General features: G+C 39.3%; 2 protein-coding genes across 5 annotated transcripts in view; one reads left to right on the forward strand and one right to left on the reverse strand.

Annotated features, from left to right (window-relative positions):
- AKT3 (AKT serine/threonine kinase 3) overlaps nt 1-10152 on the forward strand; it is a 170228-nt gene extending 160076 nt beyond the window's left edge. The window contains exons 10-11 of the mRNA XM_069064467.1: nt 283-385; nt 6200-10152. Coding sequence (XP_068920568.1) covers nt 283-385; nt 6200-6285 — 189 coding nt within the window. The 3' untranslated portion in view covers nt 6286-10152. The remainder of the gene's footprint in view (nt 1-282; nt 386-6199) is intronic.
- SDCCAG8 (SHH signaling and ciliogenesis regulator SDCCAG8) overlaps nt 258-24095 on the reverse strand; it is a 270183-nt gene continuing 246345 nt past the window's right edge. Inside the window, exon 15 of one of the 4 annotated variants that reach the window (XM_069064466.1) lies at nt 258-376. In XM_069064466.1, the coding sequence (XP_068920567.1) occupies nt 362-376 (15 nt within the window). In that variant the 3' untranslated portion in view covers nt 258-361. The other 3 variants (XM_069064464.1, XM_069064463.1, XM_069064465.1) reach the window with 3 other exon arrangements.

The raw sequence follows: 24095 nt of genomic DNA on the forward strand, positions 1-24095 counted from the left end.
GATTAACTAGGGGAGAGGAAAGGAAGCAACTCCCAAAATTCATTTCATATCACAACAGCCTAAAATACCCACTCTTTTGAAGCTTCTTCCAGGTTTGAAAAAAACTCAAAAAATTCAGGCCATTGAGGCACAAGGAGGCCAGAGTAGCCTCATGTACATGCAGTGAGTTGTCCAAGAAGCCCTCTAACTTACCATTTGGTCAGTGACTTTATCTGCATTATATTTGTCCTTTGTTGTATTTAGCTTCATTTGATGACACTTTGATTCTCTGCTCTGCTTCAGCTGGTACCTCCTTTTAAACCTCAAGTAACGTCTGAGACAGACACCAGATATTTTGATGAAGAATTTACAGCTCAAACAATTACAATAACACCACCTGAAAAATGTAAGTAAATAATAAGTGATCCATAAGGACCTAAGATGGAGAAATAGAGCATGTTTTACAGTATAAAGATATTGAAGTTTTAATTCATTAGCAGGGTGAGTCTATTCATCTTAAGAGTCATCTTCCAACGAAAGTGCTGAATAAAACGAGACAAATTTTAAAAATTTAATTTTGAGAGAGAAAGAAAAGGTCTAGCTGGGTACAAGACTTCTCCTAGTATGAAAGATTATAGCCTAAAATGTATCTGTCGTGGATAACCTCTTTACTTCCTGACCCTTCCTGACTTGCTGCTACTATACACTGCAGACCTATAATCAGCAATGTGAAAGTACTGTAAGTTGTTGGGATACTTCAGGTCTCCTATATAAGATTCATCTGAAGTCTGCTGTGATGAATCTGGAAGAGAAGCATGCCCTAAATAAGTGTACTCTAGTGGAAGAAAAGGTAAAAAAGACCTATTTTATCCCTGTTCTCATCTGCTGCCAATGGTCGTTTCTCATTGGTATGTGTATATCACCATTAGTCCAAAAATGAAGATCAAATTGTGATTTGAGGAAACTTTAAGGAAGGTGAAAGATTTCTCTGAGAGTAAGACTATTCTTAAACACATATTAGCCATGTCACAATTTTTTTTAAAAATAGCTTTCCCCAGACTATTGCTATGTGCTGAGCCTATATATAAATATATATAGGAGACGTACAAGTAGAATATCATCTTCCCCATTTAGAGAATTTCAGAATTCCAGAGATGGAAAGCACCCTAAGAAAATCAAGTTGTTCAAGCTCTCCTTTTGTAGATAAGGAAACTGGATCTCCAAGAAACACCATGATTTTTCCCAGAGTCACACCACTGGTCAGTAGCTGAGCTAGGACCTCACTTTCCAGATTCACAAGGCCAGTGAAATTTCCACTATGCCACAGCTACCTCCTCTACAATGAGGAAATATGACTAGGAAGTAACCAGGGGATGACAGATGTCATCTAAGGGGACAGGTAGAGCAATGAAGTGTGTCCTGCTATTGTCTTACAGGTATGTCTGAGGTATTGGAAAGGAATGAATAGTTCTGGGAAGGGGCTAGAGGCCTCTGTGTACATGTGCTGCTAAGACAAGCACTGGAGAGTTGGGCATGGGGGTTGATAGTACCCAGGGCAGTTCAGACCCATGTAGGAGTCCCACAGCCCTGCTTGTTATGACCTAAGCTGCTGCAGTTCTCCAGTCATAAGAACAGTAATAACAGGTAGCATTTACACAGTACTTAAAGGTTTTCAATGTGCTGTACATTTGTTATTTTCACAGTAGCTCTGGGATGTAGGTACTTCTATTATTTCCATTTTATTGATGAGGAAACTGAGGCTGAGTGGTTAAGGGATTTAGTCAGGGTCACACAATGTCGGAGACAGAATTTGAAGCCAGGTCTTCCTGACTCCAAGTCCCATACTCTCACCCACTACGCTATCTAGGTGCCATAGGGTTTAGAGTTGGAAGGAACCTAAGAGATTTTCCAATTTCTGCTCATTTTAGAGATGATGAAACTAAGTACCGAAGAGGTTATTTGCCATGTTTATACTGGTATTAAATAGGAGAGCCAAAATTCTCTCTCAATTCCTCTAACTTCAGATTCAGTGCTTTGATATAAGAAGGCATTTTTCAGTCATCTCTAGAACACAATTTGAATTTTATACATTTGTGTTTCAGAAGTCTTGATTACTAACATAAATTATAAGCTTAGATATTTTAGAATATTTAAAGAATGTTGGTTATGGGGCAGCCAGGTAGCACAGCAAGTAAGAGCACCGGCTCCAGTGTTGAGAAACCTGGAGATCGAATCCCGGACTCAGACACTTAGCACCCACCCGGAAACACCTGGCTGTGTAACCTTGAGCAAGTTGCTTAACCCCAATTACTTAGGGGCGGCTAGGTGGCTTAGCGAGTAAGAGCACAGGCTTCAGTGTCGGGATGACCTGGATCAAATCTGGGCTCAGATGCTCAGCACCACACCCAGAAATAACTGGCCGTGTAACCTTGAGCAAGTTACTTAACCCCGATTGCTTTAAAAAAAAAAAAAGAATGTTGGTTAGGATCTCAGAGAGACAGGTTATAGGTTAGAATTGAGAGATATATGAAGCCCCCATATTATAATTCCTAGATAGAACTCTCAGCATCTACCCAAAACTGTAAGCCTGTCGCGCTGACCCTGGCCAGATATGGGTATCACGACATGCACCAGATTTATGATGTAGCATCATTGTCACATGAAACTCAGAAGCGGTCCAAAGAGACCACACAAAAACACCTTAGATGGGAATTGGCCCCATGTCATCTAACTGACAAACTTCAACGGGCAATTGACTTGATAGGGTGATTTTCCTGCCAAAGGAGATCCATGGAGGAGATCAAATTGATTAGGTTCAGCAAAGTGTCGTATCAGTTTGAGTTAAGGAAGATTGCCTTTCCAGTTGTGTCCTTTGTTCAGCAAAGAAGGAGATGTTGAGTTCTGCCCAGGCAGTGCTCCTGCTGGCCATTTGGCTCAGATATCAGTGCTGGTCTTGGCATCAGCTGTCTGATTATTTCTTGGTTCTCTGTTGTAAGGTAATAGACTCATTGCTAGTTAACTGCAGCCCCTACATTGTGAATTGCCTTTCCATTGCCTTCCGTGCATGTGCTATGGTCGATGGGCATGTGCACTAAATGATGTTTTATCTCTAATCATTGGCTCTATCTTAGGCTCTCTCAAAGGACAACTCAAGGAGATTCAGAAAAACATTGAACTGTGATTACATTTAACATAATCTTTACTTCATGCAGTTTTAAAGAACTGAACTGGTTAGAAAGCCAGGGCAATTCTTCTGACTGTGCAGAGACAAGGACAGAAGCTTTGTTCATAAAAGTCCACAACAGTTTCACTAGCTAGCGATTGTCTTCCCACTCACTGCCTCACCCTGAAAAAGCAGAATGTAGTTATTTTTTAGTACAGACTAGCCAGCAGTTAGAGAGGCAGAAATGTTCCAGCTACGACAAACAGCTGCAACAGCACGCCAGATTGTCCTTACTGGTGTTAATTAATTGAACAGATTTTGGAAGGCATAGTCTTATGTTGTTGGAGCCATTGATGGCCTGCCACTTTTACTATACAGAGAGGGGATTTCTTTGAGATCTAGTGGCTTTTATTGTCATATAATTCAGTTTGCTAAATTCATCAAGAAAATCAGAGATTTTACATGTGTCCAGAGACTAAAGGGGAGCAGTTAATGTTTTTACATTCTCTAATTCAGGTATTTTCCCTAAAGGTCATCATTGTCATTATCTTTATCTATTTTTCTTTATCTACCAAGCCCACACAACTGAATCCCTCTGAATTTTAAGAACAAACATACATAGCTCTTCATGATGCCACATATACCATTGTAACATTCCAGACTTGGAGATAAAGCTACAGTTGTCATTTTGAATTCCATATAGTCTCCAGTTCAACATTAGTGCAATAGGGCAGAAGGACCTTTTCCTACCTACAGCTCCCCTTGAGGGCTCCATGGGTTCCTCTGATTTTTTGTTCTTGCATTATCACTCACTGCAGCGGTGCTCAATGGAAGTTGAGCATAGGGATAAAGTCCTAAGGAATCACAGCCATGTGACATCAGCAGGAAGCCTGGTGTCCCAGTGGGTGAAGATGCTATAGATTATATAGCATGTGTATTTCCTTAATCACAAAGATATTTATATGATGACAGAATAGTTATTTTCTCTGATCTCATTAGTAAAGTAGAGCCCTATTGGCAGTAATTTTAATTTTGTTTAGAAATAGCAGCCAAAGAAGCTATAATAAATCTTACACACTAAACCCAGGACACCCCCCTGTCCCCTCATTAGAGTAATTGTCCATGGTTGGCCTAAGGTTGATTGCTTTGGAGCCCTAGTGAGATGATGTCTTGTTTGTGCTTCTTTTTGACTGCAAGAGTTCAAACTGCACCAGGCTTTCTACATGTTGTATGTGCTTGAAATTTTTCAGCAAAAACTGTTCACGTTGGAAAACTTTTAAAAAACAAAATGATTGGCACATATCATAAAGGGAACATGGGGATGTCAGCCTCTGTGTCTTTGTAGAATGAGGAATTTTATACAGTGTGTCTCAACAAATATTACTCTCTACCTCTTTGAGAAAAGCAAGGAGAGTTCTGTGAAATCCAGCAACTAAAAAGATATGTTTAAGCTATATAGTTTTCTTGGTAATGAACCATCTGATAAGAAAGTAAGGGTTCTCCAACTAAAATAAGCCACAAAAAATGCTGATTAAAAAAGGTGGATTATTTCCAGAAAGCAGATAGATGCTAATGACATAGCCATTAGGTACAGGGAAATTGAGACCTACCTAGGTTGTGCTAAGAAATGTAGCCAAACCTTGCAGTATTCTCTAGCAAAGTCGTGGTGTAATAGCCTCTCAGGCTTACTACATGCTTACAAGGACCTGGTATCCCAGACTGGTCAGGAATAGATTCTCATTCTTCATGAGTTCTCACCTACCACCATTACTGCCAACACTGTATCTATCTGACCTATGATGTATTGTTTCCTGAGCTCAGTTATGAATGTTTCATTATCTTCCCTCCTTGGCCTTGACATTTACTGTTAGATTATACCCATGATAGAGAGTCAGTCCAAGCTTGTGCAGAGCTTCTCTGATGAGAAACTCATTCCCTCTAAGAGAGAAACTGAGACACAGAGGGACAGAAAGAATGAGTAAATGCTCCTGCACGGTAGGAAGAGATGGGCATCAATAGGTATCCTGCATTTGTTTGTTAATTTCTTGACTACAACTTGATAGCTATTCTTTGGGGTGCATTGTAGACACCCAGCTGCACATAGTGTCATAGCTCTTAGGATCTTCTGGATTGAGAATAAAAAAGAAAGAGAAAAATTGAGACTATAAAAACAGATGTTTTTATATCCTATGTCCTAAGTGAATACAAAGCATTCTTTTTTGTATAACAAAGCTATTAAATGTCATGCTTGTAGAACATGGTTCAAGAATATTATAACTAAGTACCATAATGACCTAAAATGTGAGTTTTATTCTGTTTTTCCTGATATTTGTTAGAAAGGCAATAAAATAGCCAGGACAGGAGAGGGTGGAGGAATGAAAAATCCCTTATATTCAAAGAAGTGGGATCATTTCACTTGATTAAAAGGATAAGTATATGAAAGGCTATTAAATAGACAATTATGGCTAATTCTGCCATTTATACAATAGAAAGAATAAGATGAAATGTGATTTAAGTTAGATCTATAAACGTTTTTGTTAGTAAGAGGCATGAATCACCATACAGTTAGGTAGGAAGGTAGTGAAATAGCATTCCAGGAATATTTTTTAAAATAATAATAATAATTAACTATAATAGTTATTAATCAATAAAGTTATTAATAGAAACAACAGAAATACTGAATATAAAGAAAGGACATTTTAAATGGAAACACTACCTTTTAGTCATTTTGCAGATAAATTGATAAATACAATTTTCCCTTCCTGCTGCAGTTTACTTAGTATCTATCCTTACCTCATGAATGATATTTGATCTTTCATCTTTACTGTGTGTTATGTAGAATGTCATATTAAGATGTTATTTGGTTAAAGGATCCAAGTTTGTGAGATTAGGTAATCCTTAAAATAAATACAGTTATAATTTAATAATGAGCACAAGTGTATGTAAGCCATGTTGGTTGAAACTTTTATGGGAATCTGGAAAAATACAATCCTTGAGGTATAGTGAGTTTTATTGAAAAATTAATGTGAAGTTCAAAGTGTTGTTTCATCCCCACAGATGACGAGGATGGTATGGACTGCATGGACAATGAGAGACGGCCACATTTCCCACAGTTTTCCTACTCTGCAAGTGGACGAGAATAATCCTCTTGAGTTCTGCTGCATCACTGTCATCCTAGGTTTATTATCAAAAATGATTCCTGGGCATCACCACCAGTACTAGCTATTCGCTAAGATAGCAGGAGCACTTTCAGACGTCGTCCCAAATTGAACAAGATCCTTCATCCCTCTGCCCCCTTTTCTCTTCATCCCTACCCCCCTGCGTCCCCCTCCATCCCTCTCTTACAAACATTCTCACAGGCACGCACACACACAAAGAGACACAAACACACTTGCCTTTTTGTTTTTGCATGAAATTTTATCTCAGTCTAAGGTCTCATGCTATTGCTGCTACCGTCTCACTATTATAGCAACTTTAAGAAGTAATTTTACAATCTTTGGAAGTCATGAGTCCTCCGTTGTACGTTTGTGCACCAATTGTCATCTTTTGTTTTTCCCTCACCTCAGAGGTTAAAAAGAGATAAATTGGTTATAGATGCATTTCTTAACTTTCTAGAAGGTGAATCAGAATATTAATTAGACTAAGAAGACTTAGTTCCTAATGTTTTCTTGCATCTGTTTGTGCTGGTCCAAATAAGCAATTTGGAGAGGGTGGTGATGTGCTTATGCAAAGCTTCGGTTAGGGCATATAAGTACTTGAAGCAGGTATATGTCATTAACATCTGGCTGGAATTCATTTGGAAAGCATTTGAGCAAAGGACTTAACTGTTGATATATATATATACACATATATGCGCATATATGTGTATACACACATATACGCATATATGTTTATATAAATTCCTGTTGGCTACTACCGAAGAAGTAGAGGGGCTCGAGTTGCCCAGTGTCACACTTAGACTTCCAGATTTCATGTGCAATCATGGACAAGTGAGCGCCACACATCCAGGAAATGAAGGCGGCAAAAACTCAGCATTGTTCAAGTCGCTTGAAGGGTCTAATGAAATGATTTGCACCAGAGAGCATTTTTCCATGTGCTTGGCATTTAAATTTTTTTTTCCTTCTTGATGTACATCACTCCTGATGGCTAAAGAATGTAGACAGGCATAGGGATCCTGCTTTTCACCAAAACTTGTGCACCAAGAGAAACAGGTGTTTGCCTTCCATGTTTTTACTTTTACTTTGTTTTATGTGAATTATCTTTTCACAAATGTTAAGATCTTTGAATGTCCTTTGGGGTTGGTTTTGTTTATATTGCAGTAGTATTTATTTTCTAGTGATGAAGATTGTGTGTGTCCTCCTAGCAGATACAGCTACAGCTTACATAGACTAGGCTTACAGCAGTTTAGTTTGTCCTACATGCAAAGGAATGTACAAGCTGATGAGAATCATGCACTTTTTTCTCCTATGTGGACATTTTGACAAGGCTCTGAAATTGTATACGCTGCATAGAAATTGGCTTCAGGGGAAGAGATACTGTCATTTAACCCCCTTGGTGCTGTACATGGAGAGAGCCCAACTACCAGTACCAGGGAGTTAACAAAACAAACGAATGTTTTTGCTCCTTTGAAAATTAATGTATTATGAAAAGCCAGGCAGCAGAATAGAAATATTGGTCTCTTGGGGGTAACAGAAATGCTTTCAAGTGGTTTGACACCAGAATGAGGATGAGAAAAGCACTTTACTTGGCCCACTGAACATGAAGAGGACTGATTGAAGAAACCACCGCTAGCAAGTACCAAGTAGGAAAGAAAGGGTAAGAAAACCCAGCATGTCTGGGCAGATCATGGTACATTAATCACTGAATTGTCATCAGGGAAAAAAAGAACACCTCCAAGTTTTCTTTTTATGTATATACTCATGTCCCCAAACCCCAACATTTCTTACTGAATGGGGCATGTATGCAAACCTCATCTTTCTCCTTTATTAATGATCTTCAGATTTAAACCCTCTGGTGCTAGGAGCTGAAGTTTTCCATAGCAGCCTGCAAGGCCTACAGGGCCAGAAGGCTGCTCTTACTACTAGTAGAAGGAAATCCTTGCTCCATAGGATTACCATTGAAGTATTCTGATTTCACTATCTTAGCAGCTCCCACAGTGACAAATGGCAGCATTATGTAGTATTATGATTGTGTTGTATGAAAGAGCAAGTGACTTTTAGATAGGAAAAATAATATTCATATGCAGATGTCTTAGCTGCTTGATGCTGAAAGTATGGATTTAATGTTAGACCACTGCTGGCAGTGGCTACACTGGGGCTGACAAGGGGGATAAAGGGCATTTTATTAAGGCAGCTAAGACACATTCAGACATAGACTTTATTCTAATTTTTCATATTTCTGAGTGAAGTTCATATTTAATATTACGTGGGAAATTAAAGCAAGGGATATCTCACTTTTGCTTATACTTAAGGATTTCATCTTTTTACTTGGTAATATATTGAGTTTTCATCTTTGGAAAAGAAAGTAGGAATAGTGAGCACATCCTGTAAATTGTTTTGCACTCATTACATAAGAAAGTATCAGATGAGTCAAGGACATGAGAGCTGGGGACTGGCTAACTGACCATTCTGAGCATTTGCTCCTTTGAAATGCCCTCTGTGGACCAACAGAAAGCCTATCACCCATATGCAAGGCACATCCACTAGTTTTTAGTTTTTATTTTTTTTTGTTTTTATAAGTGTTCTTTGTGACCTTGGCACTGGACACTTCCTAAAGATTAATGACTGGCTCTGACTGAGCCCCAGGCCATCAGCTTCTCCCAGCTGGCTCATTCTTAGTCTCCAGCAAATGGCCTGTGGTTCTCTCCCTGTGCTTAGCCACTCTGCTTTTGTAATAGCACAGTAAAGTTTGCATTTGAGTTTGGTGAAATATTGGAAAGCTATTTCAGGCTGAATTTGAAAAACTGTCTCCCACATTGCTTTCAAGAAAACTGGTAACTTATTCAGGACAAACAGAATATCACTCAGTTCAGAGTTTGGGGGTCTCTGATTCTGTGCCCCAGATCTTCACTCAGCTGGGAAAGGGATGAAAATAAAAACAAAATCGCAACGTTGACAAAAGAGGTTGGGGGAACTTGTATTTGCTCTTAGCCGTAGTTTTAGAATTTTGGCAGGTGAAAAGGCCTTGTGACCTGGAAACCTTCAGTCAGTCATTGGATATTTCAGATGTGGTTGACTCCAGCTTGTACTGACTGTCACTAAGTGTGCCCTCTTGTGCCACAGCCATCTTGGAGGAAATTGGCTCTTTCTGTTTGGACTGGAGGCAGATTTGCACACAGCTTTGCGTTCTACACTAACTGCATCTTCCAACACATTCCTGTTGCTTAAAGAACATTATTCCAGTATTGTTTTCCATTTCCCACCCCTGATTTCTAGCTTCTTAAAGCTGACTCTTCTTGCAGGGGCCATTGTGCTTCTCCTAGAGTACACAAGTAAGGTCCTTCCTTACTAACTGCAGGGTCTATCTATTACACCTCAATGTACACACTTTGCTGCTACTGTTTGTACTGTCTACAGTAGAATTTCCTTATCTTGCTCCTGGTAGTGCATTACAGGCAAGCATGAACTGTAAAGTATTTATTTAAATAAATAAATAAACAACCATAAATGACACCTCTAAATTGGTAATTGAATTACCTCCCTGTAGCTTTAGAGTTTGTGACATTTCTTGACCTTGCTAGTTCTTTCATTAGATCCGTGCAAGATCTAGTCATCTGGTTAAGGATTTTAAGCAGACGTGACTATGAACCCAAGGAACTGTATTACTCTTACTGTTGGTCATACTTAAACTGTTTATTTCCTTAAGTATATGACCTACAAGGATGTGAAATAACTACAAGAAACTGTTTTTGTACACTGTACATCCTTAGTATTTTTACACGTATATGATAGGGATGCACATTATTTTCCTTCGTACAGACAGCTTAAATAAAGCACTATGTCAATCTGCTACTTCTTTGTTTATTATTGTTGGCTGTGGTCCTCTCATTTCTGAAAGGTAAAGGTGAATATTTTTCTTCAAAAGAACATTTTTTACAGTTATAGTATTGACCACTGAAGATTAGGCTTCTCTGTAATAGAAATGTGATGGGAAGACAGAAATCCACATGTAAATTAAAACAAACAACAAAGGGTCATTTTACTTCATTGAAGCAAGTGCATTCTTTTACTTTGCGTTTTAGTGTGGGTTGGGCACAGAAAAGATAAACAACTCTAGAAGGGACACTATTCTTTCTATAGTGATAACCATGCTCTGTCTAGGGACTGAGGGGCAAAGGTGTTCTCATTCAGGAACCCATCCAGTTTCATGATTTCAAAAATTTTAGTCTCAAAATTCCTTAGTAGTATATCATGTCAGCTTTGTATCTTTGTAAGGGTTCCTAGTTTCTGCTCTTTATTGGATATTTCAAGGCTTTCATAGTACATGACAGATTTGTATGTAGGTCAGCAGGAGTACATTCCAATTCACATGTAGAATCCTTCTGGAAGGGGACTCTAGGGAATCTATAATCTTCCACTTGGATGTTTCTAGTTCTATCTCATATGCTGAACCGTGTAAACTGGCATAGTTCCTGTGACTGGGCCACATAAAAGCATAGCCTTTGGGACCAGTTACATTCAAGAGTACTTAAGGATTGCATATTATCAAATCAGATCCAAAGACATTCTCACATCTGCTTTCTTGGAACCTCTGGAGTTGATAGTTTCAGCAGACCAAAATAAAAATGTCCTAAAAGATTCCATTAAAAGAAGATATTTAAAGTGACTTATTTTTAAACTGTTGTTAGAGCAAAATTAGGGACAATTGAACAATTCCACAGGACTATCAGTCTCAAAGGGGTTCCTCAGGATGGAGCCTGAAATTTTTCTGAACCTGAATAGAACAACCACTGTTCTAAGCTTTGACATTATAGACACACAGAATCAAATATTCTCTGGACACATGCTCAAGTCACTGCCTATAAACCTGACCTGGACTTACTTTTGAATAAGCATAGCTTTACTGCATTATGACCAAAGTTTAAATAAAAACATTACTGACCAAGGATTGGAGGCATCAGAACAGTCTCAAAGTGAATGAATGATAGTTTTAACTTCAGCTCTGGATTCTGGTGTCTTAAGAAGTGCCATCTCCAAAGAAGAAAAAGTGCTGGATTTTGATACAGAGGACCCATGTTTAAATCCTGGCTCTACCATTTACCTGCCTTTATCACCTCAGGTAAGTCATTTCCCATTACTGGGCTTTAGTTCCTTATCTGTAAAATGAGAAGATTTGGACTAGTAACCTGCAAGGGCTTTTTAGATCTAAATCTGTATTCCTGTAAAATGTTCAAATACCACAATCTGACACTTTTTTCATTTTAAAACATGGAGTATTGAGTCTCCAGTCGCATACATTTCTGTTACTTAATACCTAATGTTGAACTGAGTCACTTAATCTCTTTGGTCTAAATTGCCACATGTGTAAAATGGGTGGTTGGGCTAGGTCCTTTTAGCACTTAATTCTGTGAAGTCTTCTAAACAGTCTTCTCATCTCATATCCTATCACTGAGACCTTTTGTGCAAATTTCTCTCTGAGGTCTCACAATAGTGCACTAATCAACAGAATTATTACTGTATTCAGAGTCTTTCAAGGTTCCAAGTGTAAAAACCTAGGCTATACCACAAAGAAGGAAAAAGAATGAGGTGGGGTGCTATGGGAAGTGGATCTATTTTTTGTTACAATATCACTTTATTGAAATGTGCTTTTGTTGGTATCTCTTAATCACCATAAAGTAAAAAGGTAACATTAGAACTAGAGGTTAGGGGCGGCTAGGTGGTGCAGTGAGTAAAGCGCTGGCCCTGGATTCAGGAGGGCCTGAGTTCGGATATGACCTCAGACACTTAACACAGACACACACACACACAAACTACCTGTGTAACCTTGGGCAAGTTACTTAACCCCAATTGCCCTCCAAAAGGCCAAAAAAAAAAAAAAAAGCATTGCAGGGGCAGCTAGGTGGCACAGTGAATAGAGCACTGGCTCTGGAATCAGGAGGACCTGAGCTCAAATCCAGCCTCAGACACTTAACATACACACACACACACACACACACAAAACTAGTAGTGTTGACCTTGGGCAAGTCACTTAACCCCAATTGCCCTACCTTCCCCCTTCCAAAAAAAAAAAAAACTAGAGGCTAAAAAAAATGATCAATTTTATTGAATTTCACACACCAAACAAAAGTAAACAAGTGATTACAAAAGTATTTACGTTACTTCAAAACAAAGCTCAAAGCTGATAGGCACACAGAGAGCACAATGTCAAGCCTTCACTCCCACCCATCCACATGGTAGGAAGTACTCTAGGAAGCTGACATGACCTCAGTTCCACCGGAGCCAGGCAAGAGGCACTGCACTGATAGTTTCATGATGCATTATGGCGTAATAAGACACAAAACAGATGAATGTAAACATCTCTTTGCAAACGCTTTATTTCTGTGTTTCATCCAGGTCTGCAATTAGATTGTGGCGCACTAAGCAACTGGAAGACAAACAATAATAACCAAAGTTAGTTTAAATGGCTCATGTTCCGTTAATTGCCTTGTGACTAACTTCCTGGTGTAATCACCTCTTCCTGTGGCTAAATTATCAGAAAGTAAGTTTCAGAGGCTAAAAGTGTGGAAATTATACATAAACAAATGCTATCTGAAAGATTTGTACTTCCTTTTGACCTTGGCTCTATCTACAGATCAAAGACTTCACTCCATCTAAGTACAAACTAAACTCCTTTTAATGCTCCAAACCTGAAAACAACAACAACAACAACAACAACAACTTGGGTTCTGGAAGTGTTTGTGCACCAAATAAATCAGCATGGTCTGGCACTGAGACAGGCCGGACCTCGGCTGCTTCCGCTTTCCAGGAATGAAGACTGGTTGGTTTGTGTGAGACCCTGTTTACTGAAAACTGTTCAGGCAGTACAGAAGGCAGTTAACTGGAGAAAAATAGGACGTGGGGCGTGTACAGCTACCACTGGCTGAGTGATAGAGCCTCCTGGAACTTTCAAGCTGGGTCCCTGGCCATTTGCATTGACTCTGATAAAAGTAATTCACATAGAAACCTTTCCTGTGTTCTGGAAGGGAGGGTTTTGTGCATGTTGTACCTTTTCCATCAAACAGTACTAGGCAATTCCCTTATATAGGCTTGAATTAGTAAGACCCATTTCAAAAGATTTTTTTTAATCCCACTGAAAACAAGCTTGAAAGTTCCATTGAAAGGGTTTAATGTTTGTTTGACTTTCTTTGCTAGTATGGATAACTTTCTGAATACATGTAAAATACTCCCAAATGTGCAGTGTCCTAGAGTTAGGAGTATAGAAGACTACTGACAAATACTATACTAAACCTGTTCATCAATTCATTCAAAAAACATTCACTGAACATTTATTAGGTGAAAAACACCTTGGGGGAAACGAGATAAATAAAACAGTCCCAACCCTCAAAATCCTTAATAGTGTTTCCTAAAAAGAATGTAATGCAAGGGAAAAAGGTAAGAAGTCGGTGCTAAATTAGCATTGCAATGCAGCTGGGTGGGATTGGCGGTGCTCCACAATTAAATTGGGAATAAATCATTTGCAGTGAAAGACAGGCTGCATCTCCCTGCATGAGCAGGATTTTATATACTGGATCAAGTCAACACCCCAGGCAACATCACAGATGTAGAACCAATGCCATTTTATTTATTAAGCAATGCTCACTTTTTGGGAGTTTACAAAAATGAGCAGTTAAAGATTCAGAATTTAAATCTTGATGTTTGTGAACCAAAGATTATAACAACCAACTTACTAGAGATATCCCTAAGTGCTTTTTTTTTTTAAAAAAATGAGCTGCTGATTTTCCTTTGTGGGAAAAAGACAAATTCTACAGCCTAAGCACATATTTATTGTGTTATTTATTGTTATTTTATGTGCTGAAGTTTTAAGACAATGCATTAGGGACGTATTAAATGAGAGGAACTCTTCTAGGTAATGGGGATACAGAGGCAGGGAAAATAATAATTGATTCTGCTCTCAAGGAGCTTAAAATCTTATAGAAGAAAGGATATGTAGACAAGTAACTGAGATATAAGAGAATGAGATAAGAGCAAAGGAGAGGTCCAGGCAACATGCTGTGAGAAATATAAGGGAAAAAAAGATCACTTTCAGTTGAAGGATGTGTGAACATGGGCCACAGTCACATCCATCTGCTAGATGACTAAAGGAAAAGATATGTTTGTCTCTATTCTCTTCTCATGGTGGACAAGAGTGACTGCCTCTGACTGGGCTCTGGGCCTCCATGCCTCCTAGCCACACTTGATGCCTTGGACCTGCTCTGACCTAAAGCTGAGCCTAGAAGCAAGCAAAGGCCTGGCCATGCAGCATTTTCTTCATCTTTCTCTGTTAGGAAAATTCACAAGCATGCACATCCAGGTAAGCTCAGCTAGGCCCAGGAGATAGAAACTAGTGCAATGTTCTTTCCAAGAATAATTATGTTTCTTATATTTCTAAAATTATTGTCCAGAACTTTATTTTTATTGTTGTTGTTCAGGAGAAGTCATCATTGATAGAGTTGTATACTCTTGACCTAATGATTCCTCTAATGGTTTGTGTGCTTGGTAGCTCAAGTTAGACCAGATTAGTATGCTTGATACTAATGAGTTTTTAAAAAATACCTCTATAGTAATCTGATGTTAAGCCCATTAAATATCTTTTTGGAGCAAAAAGGAAAGCAAAAGAAAGAAAAGAGAAAAGATGTCCCCATTAATGAAAGCCAGAAGAGGATTCCTTCACTTAGTGTAGTTTCTTGGTTTTCTCTTTTCTTCCCAGCAAAGAAAAGGTCTGTGTGACTTAGCAAAGCCCTATCTGCATCCCTACAGCCATTTCTTGGTTCTGTTGTATGTGGAGTGCGTGGTAGGATCTGAGTAATTTACTTGTACTTAAGCTGCCCCACTCAATCCATAAATATTTTACCACACCTCAAAGTGCAGAAATTAAGTTTTCTTCCTTACTTATGGCAAACACAAATTACATGGGCTGAAGTGAGGTTGGTTGTAACATTATACATACACACCTCACACCCTCTGTCTTTCTTTCCATGGAGCTCCCTGGCATGAAAGCTTTAAGTGAAGTGATGCCTTGGTTTAGTCTTGGACTATGTATTTTTTTCCTGGTAAATTGACAAGGTTGGTTGACAGTGAGGTAATTGTTGGACCAGGAAAACAAGACCTCAGTGAATTTCCACTATGACAGTCCTTAAGCTACAAACAGAAAATAAGGAAGATGTTTCACCAGGAAACAGTGGTATCTAATACAAGGCATAGCATATCAAATAGCACGGTTTTTGTTTTGTTTTAAGTAAAAAGAATGAAAAGGACTAAAGTAAAAAGAAATAAACATTCTCCAAAGTGTCTTCCTATTACCTGCCTCCAAAAGGGCTCTAGTAATTTATCATAATCTGTCCCATTCCCTGCCAGCATTCAGACTACTCCACTGTAACTGATGACCTTCTTTGTAGGCAGAACCAGACTAAAGCCCCACAGATGTAAGGTTCTCAGCAGGAACAAATGAAATTAAGTTCACCCAAGTCATTCTGGTGAGGACAGGGAGGGGCCATCACTTCTTTGGCAATTTTCTACTTTCTTTTTAATGTGGATCCAGTTTTATTTGGTATGATCTGATTTGCATGGTAATGGTACTTATTTCCATATTTAAAGATTCATCCATTCTGAAGGACAGAGTAATGATCCCTGTTCTCCTATGCATGGTGGGTCTTTTGAAGAGATAGCAATGTTAATGGATCTCACCTTACTCCATGGATCCAAAAAACTCTGGTTGACAAAAACCAGCAGCTTTTTGGACTTGGGATCTACTAGACCTGGATTCAGTAGTTATGGATTCACTATCTCTGTGGCCCTAGGCAAATAGAATTTTCCTCATCTATAAAATGGGACTAATAAGAATATCACAAGAGGATGCTGTGGGGATCAGATTTTTAAAAAAAGGTTCTTATGTAAGCTATCATCATGTTGGAGAATTATGCTTAAGATACTTATTTACAGATACCTAGTTCTGTTTATTGCACTATTGCAATTATCACAAACTAATTCTTGGTCTTCCTATTAGAGAGAAAGGTGGATGGAGTTTGGAGGGTAGGTATTAGGCATATCTGGAAACTTTTCCTTTTTCCTTTAAAGTACTGTTACTGAAAATGCTAAGAACAAAAAACCCCAAATAAAATAAACCCTTTTCTCTATGCTCTTGGCAGGTTGCGACCACCTTTTAGAGTAAGGTTGCCATAGTAGTCGATCTCTATTCTCCTAATGCTGCAATGGTAGTAAATTCACCCTCAAAACAGACTGAGCATCCCACCATCTCTGCCAATTGTGCTTTCCTGATATCCAGCTTCTGGTACAAAGAGGAGAGGTCAGGAAGGACCTTCCTTCTCCTGCTGAAACATCACCTGAGGGAAAACAAGAGGAAAGTCACAGGGGAGCAAAATATTCACATCCTGCTGCACAACTTCCATCACCTGCTGTGTTGTCTCCTGTTCTCCTGACTTCAGAAGGAAAAGGAGAGGAGAGGCTTTCCATTTTACCATGTGCCTTCCATTTTGTACTGCATGTCTCTGTCCCCTGCCTTATCGCCAGCCTTTCCTGGGAAAAGAATATGAATATACACATACCTGGGCGTAATCTACACGTCCCAGTGATTCTGAATGCCTGTTGGTTCTCATCTAAACCCCATTCTCCATCTTTAAGAGTCAGATTCTTTATTCATGTCCCACCCCAAAGTCCCCTTTCCACTGTGCCCTCTGGAATTCCTGGTTCATATTGAACAAGCATGTCTTCATCTTAAATCTTCCCTCTTCTACTCTTTACCATCTCCTGGTGATCACCAAGACCTGCCTTCCTGCTGATGATGCAGCCTCCCTGGCCACCCTTTCAAGTACTGGTTGCACTTTAACTCATTCCTCTTGGCTTACTGGTTGAGACAGGACCAACTTCCCAGTCTCTTCCTACCTCTATCACTCAGTAGCCTCTTCTTCTTTGAGATCCATACAGTTCATATCTTTCGCCCAATCAAAATCCTAGTAGCTGTTGTCTACAGATCTCCAGAAAACCCCTTCCATATTCAGCTAGTTCAGCACCTGACTCACAAAACTTTCCTTCCCGATTCTTGCCCTCAAATTTGGGTACTCCAGCATACATAATGATTCTCCCTCTAATCAGTTCCTCAACCTACTCACTTTGCATGATCTACTCCATCCCACTTCACCCACACAGAAATAAAGTCATACATTTAATTTTACCATCACACCAAAATACACCACATGTCCATGTTAAAGAATTCTGAAATCATCTTATTTGACCATAATGTATTGGTTTCTTACCTATTCCCCTGCTTTCCCATAACCAACCCTAGTCATTAACTATATCCTGACCTCCAGTTCCTCAGTCCCTCAGTTCTCTTCCAGGTCTTCACCCCTGCACTTGCTACTCTCTTCTCTTTTTCCCATCTTGACCTCTTTGTGAACCATACACTGTCCCCTTCTCTTGAGCCACTGGCTCCCCTGTTATGTTGCTGATTGTCCTCTGCGAATCCTCAGCCTTAGATTACTCCTATTGTTCACCACCTTCATTCCTGCAAATGTGCTGCTGAATGAAAGTGAAGAAAATGACAAACCATTTTTAATGGGGCCACTGAAAATTCATGCTACACAACCTCAATTGGGCCCTCACAGTTGCTAGACAATCCTTTTCTTTTATCCACTCACTACCATACTCCCTACAGCAGCTTTTCCAAACTTTTCATTTTCTATCCCTCCTCAAATATCCCATGACTCCCATTCCCCATCCCTCTCATCTGAGAACCTTATCTCATATTTTACCAGAAAAAAAGAATGGAAGCCATTCATGGCGAGTTTCTTTGCCCTTCCTTCTCATCTCATTTCTCTCAGATGCTTTCTCCCACTATTTCTTCCTTCACTGTTGTCCATAGGTGACCATAAATAATTCTTGCCAAAGCAAATTTCTCTACTTGGATAAGTGATTCTATTCCATCCCATCTCATCTAATAAGATTCTCCCTCCATCTTCTCACATATCTTAAAAAAAATTCCTTCATTTTTATTTTCAGTTCTACATTCACTGCCTCCCTCTCTCCACCCCTCCAATGTCCATTATATATATATATGAAGTCATGCAAAACATTTCCACAATAGCCATGTCACAAAAAGCAAGAAAAATAAAGTGATAAAACATATACTGCAATCTTCCCTCAAGAGTTTAATCAATTCTCACTTAGCTCCAATCACTCCCTATTAGCTCTTTTTTCTGTTGCCTACAAATGTACCTCTTTCCCCATTATTTAAAAAAAAAACACCTCGCTTGATCCTTCCATACCCACAATTACCTATATCTCTTCTGCCTTTTGTGACCAAACTCCTTGAAAAGGACATCTACCATCAGTGCCTCTGCTTTCTCTCATTTCTTCAGCCCTTCTAATATGACTTCTGATCTTATCATTCTACTGAAACTGTTCTCTTCAGAGTTACCAATGATACTTTTTACTTTACTTGAGGGTTTTTTTCCTGTTTTCTTTCACAATATTATGGATATGTGTTGCATGACTACACATGTATAACCTATATCTAATTGCTTGGCTTCTCAAATTGGGGGGGGGAGGGATAGAAGGGAGGAAGAAAGAGAATTTTGAATGCAGGGTTTTAAAAACAAATATTATAAGTTTTTCTTTTTACATGTAATATGGAAAAAATAAAATACTAAATCAAAAAAAGTTCCCAGTGATCTCTTAGTTGCCAAATCAAATGGATATTTCTCATTCCTCTTCCTTCATGACCTCTCTGAAACTGCTGATCACTCTCTTCTCCTTGATAATCTCTTCTTTATAGGTTTTTAGAATACTACTTTCTCTTGGTATCAGACTGCTCCTCAGTCTCCTTTGCTGGGTTCTTATCCAGGTCATGCCCATTAACCATAGGTGACCCACAAGCCTCTTGGCTTGGCCCTCTTATCTTCTCCCTCTATATTAATTCACTTGGTAATCTCATCAGCTCCCATGGATTTATTTGTCATCTTTGTGCTGCTGATTCTCAAATCTACCTATCCTATCCATTAACTTTTGTGCTGACCTCCAGTTTTGCATCTCTAAGTACCTTCCAGCCAGCTCAAACTGTCTGGATGTCCAGAACTCAGCATATCCAAAACTGAATTCATCATCTTCCCCCCTAAGCCCTCCACACCTTCCAAACTATCCTAATACTGTGGAGGGCATTACCGTTCTCCTAATCCCCTGGACTCACAACCTGGGTGATGTCCTCAACTCACTCTCCCACCTTCCATATTCAATCTGTTGATTTCACCTTTGCAACATCTCTCAAAAATGCCTCCTTCTCTCTTTTGATACTGCTAACACCCTGCTACAGGGTCCTCATCACCTCCCATCTAGATTGTCACAACAGCCTAATGATTGGTCTGCCTGCCACAAGCCTCTCCCCATTCCAGTTCATCTGCCATTCAACTGCTAAAGTGATTTTCTTAAAACATAGGTCCAACCATGTCATGCCCTCCTTCTGACTCAGGAAGCTTCCTATCATCTCCAGAATCAAATAGAGAATCTTCTATATTTGGGACCCTTCATGAGCAATGTCCTGCCCAACCTTTCCATTACCCCCCACCCCCAAGATTCTTTGATCCGTGATACCGGCCTCCTTGCTGTTCACAAACCAGACATTCTCTCCTGACATTTTCTCTGGCTGGTCCCCTTGCCTAGAATGCTTTCTCCTCTCCTCATCTCTACCTCTTAGCTTCCCTAGCTGCCTTCAAATCCCATCTGAAATCCTTCTTTCTACAGGAAGCCTTTCCCAACCCTTTTTAATTCTTCTCCCCTTTGAAGCTAAACTTAATACAATTAACTTAATTCCCCCCTGGTAGTTATTTCCTATTTGTTCTGTATATAGCTTGCTTGTACAGTTTGTCTCCTCCATTACACTGTGAGCTCATTGAGGGCAGGGACTGTCTTTCAGAGCTTAACATAGGACCTAGCACACAATGTTTGATAAATGCTTATTGGCTGACTGGATAGTCAACTCATGATTACAATGGGGGAATACTGATTACTTCCATAGCTTATCACCTTCCTCTTCATGTAGTCAGCAAAGTGTTGGATCCAGGTCATTGGGGTTTAGCTCTCCTAACCTGTGTCTGTTTTAATGCTAGAATCAGTAACAATATATTGGAACTTTAACATTTTCCTTCATCCCCCTTCTGCTCATTTGTGGTCCTTGAAATGAATATGAGCATGAACTTCCCTTCTGTTTTGTTTTCCATCCCACTGCTAATCTTAGAAGTTTCATAATTCCAATTATACTTTATAAGTAGTTGGTAAAGAGAACTCAATGGGCCATGGTTAAAGTAGACCCACATAATTCTCCAAACTGTGGCTAAAATGTATCCTTACATGTCCTGTCCTTCCCCATTTCAAAAGCATAAAAATCCAGGTGCTTTCATGTAACTCCCTCACTCAGCCCAGGTTGCAGAGAATCACTGTGCTCTTCTTCTCCCCTGACTCCAGGAGTAGAGAAGGTAGAGGACCTGGAAGAGCATCCTTAGAGTTTTTCTGCTGCCAGTTGTACCCAAAGGGCAGCACTGGATGGCGAAAGGTCACAGAGACTTCTGCAGCTGATCTTGGCTTTCCTTAGCAGAGCATCTGAGCATTACATTACACTTTTCTGCTACAATGAACACTTCTTGAAACGGGGGAAAGTTGGAAGACATCAGATGTCCCATGTCTTCAAGACCTGAGATTTGGCTCATGCAGCTTTAGGTCCCAAGGAATTCCAAAACTGTAGAAGGCAGAGAAACACAGTTACCAGGGAATGAAAATATTTCCTTGAGCATAAACAGAAAATTGGTCTTTTTTGGCTCTTTATAATGTAGCATCTTGACCTAGGACTTTGTGTTTTCAGTCACAGAATGTTAAAGCCAAAGAGAAGTCATCTAGTCCAATCCTCTTGGTTCATATGCTGAGGGAAAGGAAGCCCAGGCAGCACATATTAGAAGAGGTGGATCATGCTTCTTGATGGATGTTCTTCTACCTTTCCTTCTCACAGTACACGCCAGCACAAGAGGACTCCTTCGGCAGCTGGCGGCATCCCGAGTCTGGAATCTCACAGGCTTCCTCAAATCACAGAAGTCACAAGAACTTTCTCGGCCCACGGGCAGGTGTCTGTGTTGTTATATGAACCGCGTTTCCATGGTAAATAGATTTTCAGAGCTCCCCAGGGCTAGACAGTGTCTCTGACAGCAGAGAGCAGTGCCTCTGGCTGCCTCATGTTTGAAAGCGTTAAAAATAAAGGCAACGTTGACATTTGGGGTTGTGATGTGATGGAATTGCAGTCTTTTAAAGGCAAGAACCACTTATCTCGCTACATGTAATATTCAGTGTTTTGTTCACTTGTCTAATTGGATTAAAATATTTAGCTCCCTTTAAAATCTTGATTGTGAATTTATATCGCAAAATGTAATGTCTGACTTGGGAAGCAATAGATGGAACAAATGTATCTGAAGCAATATAAAATTCAATTTATTTTCCTTGCATGATGCTTGGTTTGAAATTACTCACTCTTGGGCAAAATGAACTGTCAGGTTTGGCTTAAATGGAATCCTCTGTGCATTTCAATATTAATTATACATAAAGCCCCAGTTTTAAAAAGTTGCTAAAATGTACAGTATTTGAGATATGTGTAGCAACTTCTCAGCAGGTCAGAGGATCTTGAAATTTGAAATGCGGTGTAGGGGTCTTATTTCTGCCTTCAAAAGCACCCTGGCAGCAGGGAGTTAATGACATTTTAGCTGCATATGTTCAAGTTTATTTTAAAAAATATGCAACAGTCACTTTGGTTGACAGTGTCTTGTACACAGTTTTGAAAGAATCAGGGCAAACTTTAACAGAGTCAGTTTTTATTTGAAAAATATTTTCTGGGAATGTATCAGTGTTTATTTTTGAGCCTGACAATTCGGGTGAAAATCAGGATAAAAACAAAAAAACAACAATTTGGTTGAAATCAAATTGTTTGTTTTCATCTATTTGGAATTCTTTCCAAAAAATCTTGATTCAGGAGGAGGCTTTTTTTTTTTAGTTTATTCAGCGTATTTGCTGTTATATTCAAGCACCATCTGTCCTGCAGGTAGCTAACTTTGTGAAAGATTCTAAGGCAGCTGGGTGTAGAGTAGAGGGCTCTCAGAAGGCAAGCCAGCATAGGTGTGGTATGGAGTAAGGCAACCAAGAGATGATCACCTGGGTGTCTGTCTTCATAATGCTTGTGATAACTTACTCTGGTAAGGGCCTCTTTAGCTGGGCTTCCTCATCCACAACTCCTTAACTGTGGCATCATCTAATCCTATGCTCTATTTCAATTTTTAACATCCCCAATAATCCTCTCTCTTTTCTCCCACTGATTAATTTTTGGATCATTCACTGATTGATTTGGAAGCATGAGACAAGATGGATGATTTTGAAAACAACCACAGAATACCACTGGTGCTATATACATATTTAATTAAAAATGATTAATATTCAGGGCTACTAAAAACCACAAACTTCGGTGACATGTAAGCCAGTTTCAGAATCCTTTCAATGATAACTTGTAAAAATGACTAAAAACTGAAAAGACTTAAAGGGAATGACTTCCCAGAATTAACACTTTTAGATGGGATCAAATATCCTGTCTGAGATGCTGGTTTTCAAAAAATGCAAAAAGCAAAATAAGTAAAGCCATATTCGAAGTTTTTTTAAAAAGCAAACTATACATTTAAGAAAATCCTATAAATGTGTAGATCACTTCTGTGCTTTTCCTACTTCCAGATGTCAAACTCCCCATGAAAAGACCCTTAACTCCCCACCAGCTGGCTCCCTACTTCCTGGCCAGCTGTTAAAGCCTCCAGGCTTTAAGTCACAAACCCCTGACCCTGCTCTCAGCTGTCAAGCCCTCCAGATGACTCTCCCTCCTTCAGCTGCCAAAGTCTTCCTCAGCCTCCAGGACCAAGGACCTTAATATAGAAATGCTGTCCATTCTAGAAAGACATTCCTTCCTTAAGTGGTCATAAGAGACTGTGACCATTCATATTTTACTCAGAGAAAAAAGGGGTAAAATACAGTGGTAAGAAACACAATTTTAGGCTTGTGTTGGTATAAGGAGTAGAAATGGAGAAACTGATTTTTATGTTTGTTGGAATGTTTCTGGAGATTCATTTTTGCTGCAGTAACTCCTACAAGGACCAATGCAGACCTATTTATTAGATGTAAAAGCTCAGGAGTCAGGAGGTAAGATCTTGTACTTAGACTCCTAAAGCTATTCCTATGCTGAGCAACTCCATAGGATCAAGCTCAGCTCTCACTAGACTACTTAATTGTTCAATAATACCATTGGAGGGGAATATGGGAATTCTCAAGACCAAAAATGCTACTGATGTGATTAAATCTTTGAATGTCTTTCTCTGCTAGGCATCTGTTAGTTCACATTTCAGAATTTAAACAGAGGTAGTTTAAGATAATACAGCCTAGTTCTACCCTTTTAAGCTGGGTGGGGAAAAAATTATTCTCCTCATCCTGACCCCAAATCCTTTTCCCAGTTATCCAATAAATGGTGGTACAAACCCATAGCTATAGGGCCCATTGGCACCTAAAGCCTAAATCCATCCAAGTGACAGTACCTCTATTTCAGAGCAAAGACATGTGACACAAACACCTGGATTCTTGGGTATAGAGATGGACAGAGATTTGGTTCAATTATACTTTGCCTAAAGGATGCAGATTTTTTACATAGCCAAAAGACATCTCAGTTTGTTTCTGGTTGA

This window comes from Petaurus breviceps, unplaced genomic scaffold (genome assembly GCF_028583685.1).
Source record: "Petaurus breviceps papuanus isolate PSGF00001 unplaced genomic scaffold, PetGlider_PUasm1.0 90633, whole genome shotgun sequence".
NCBI lineage: Eukaryota > Metazoa > Chordata > Mammalia > Diprotodontia > Petauridae > Petaurus > Petaurus breviceps.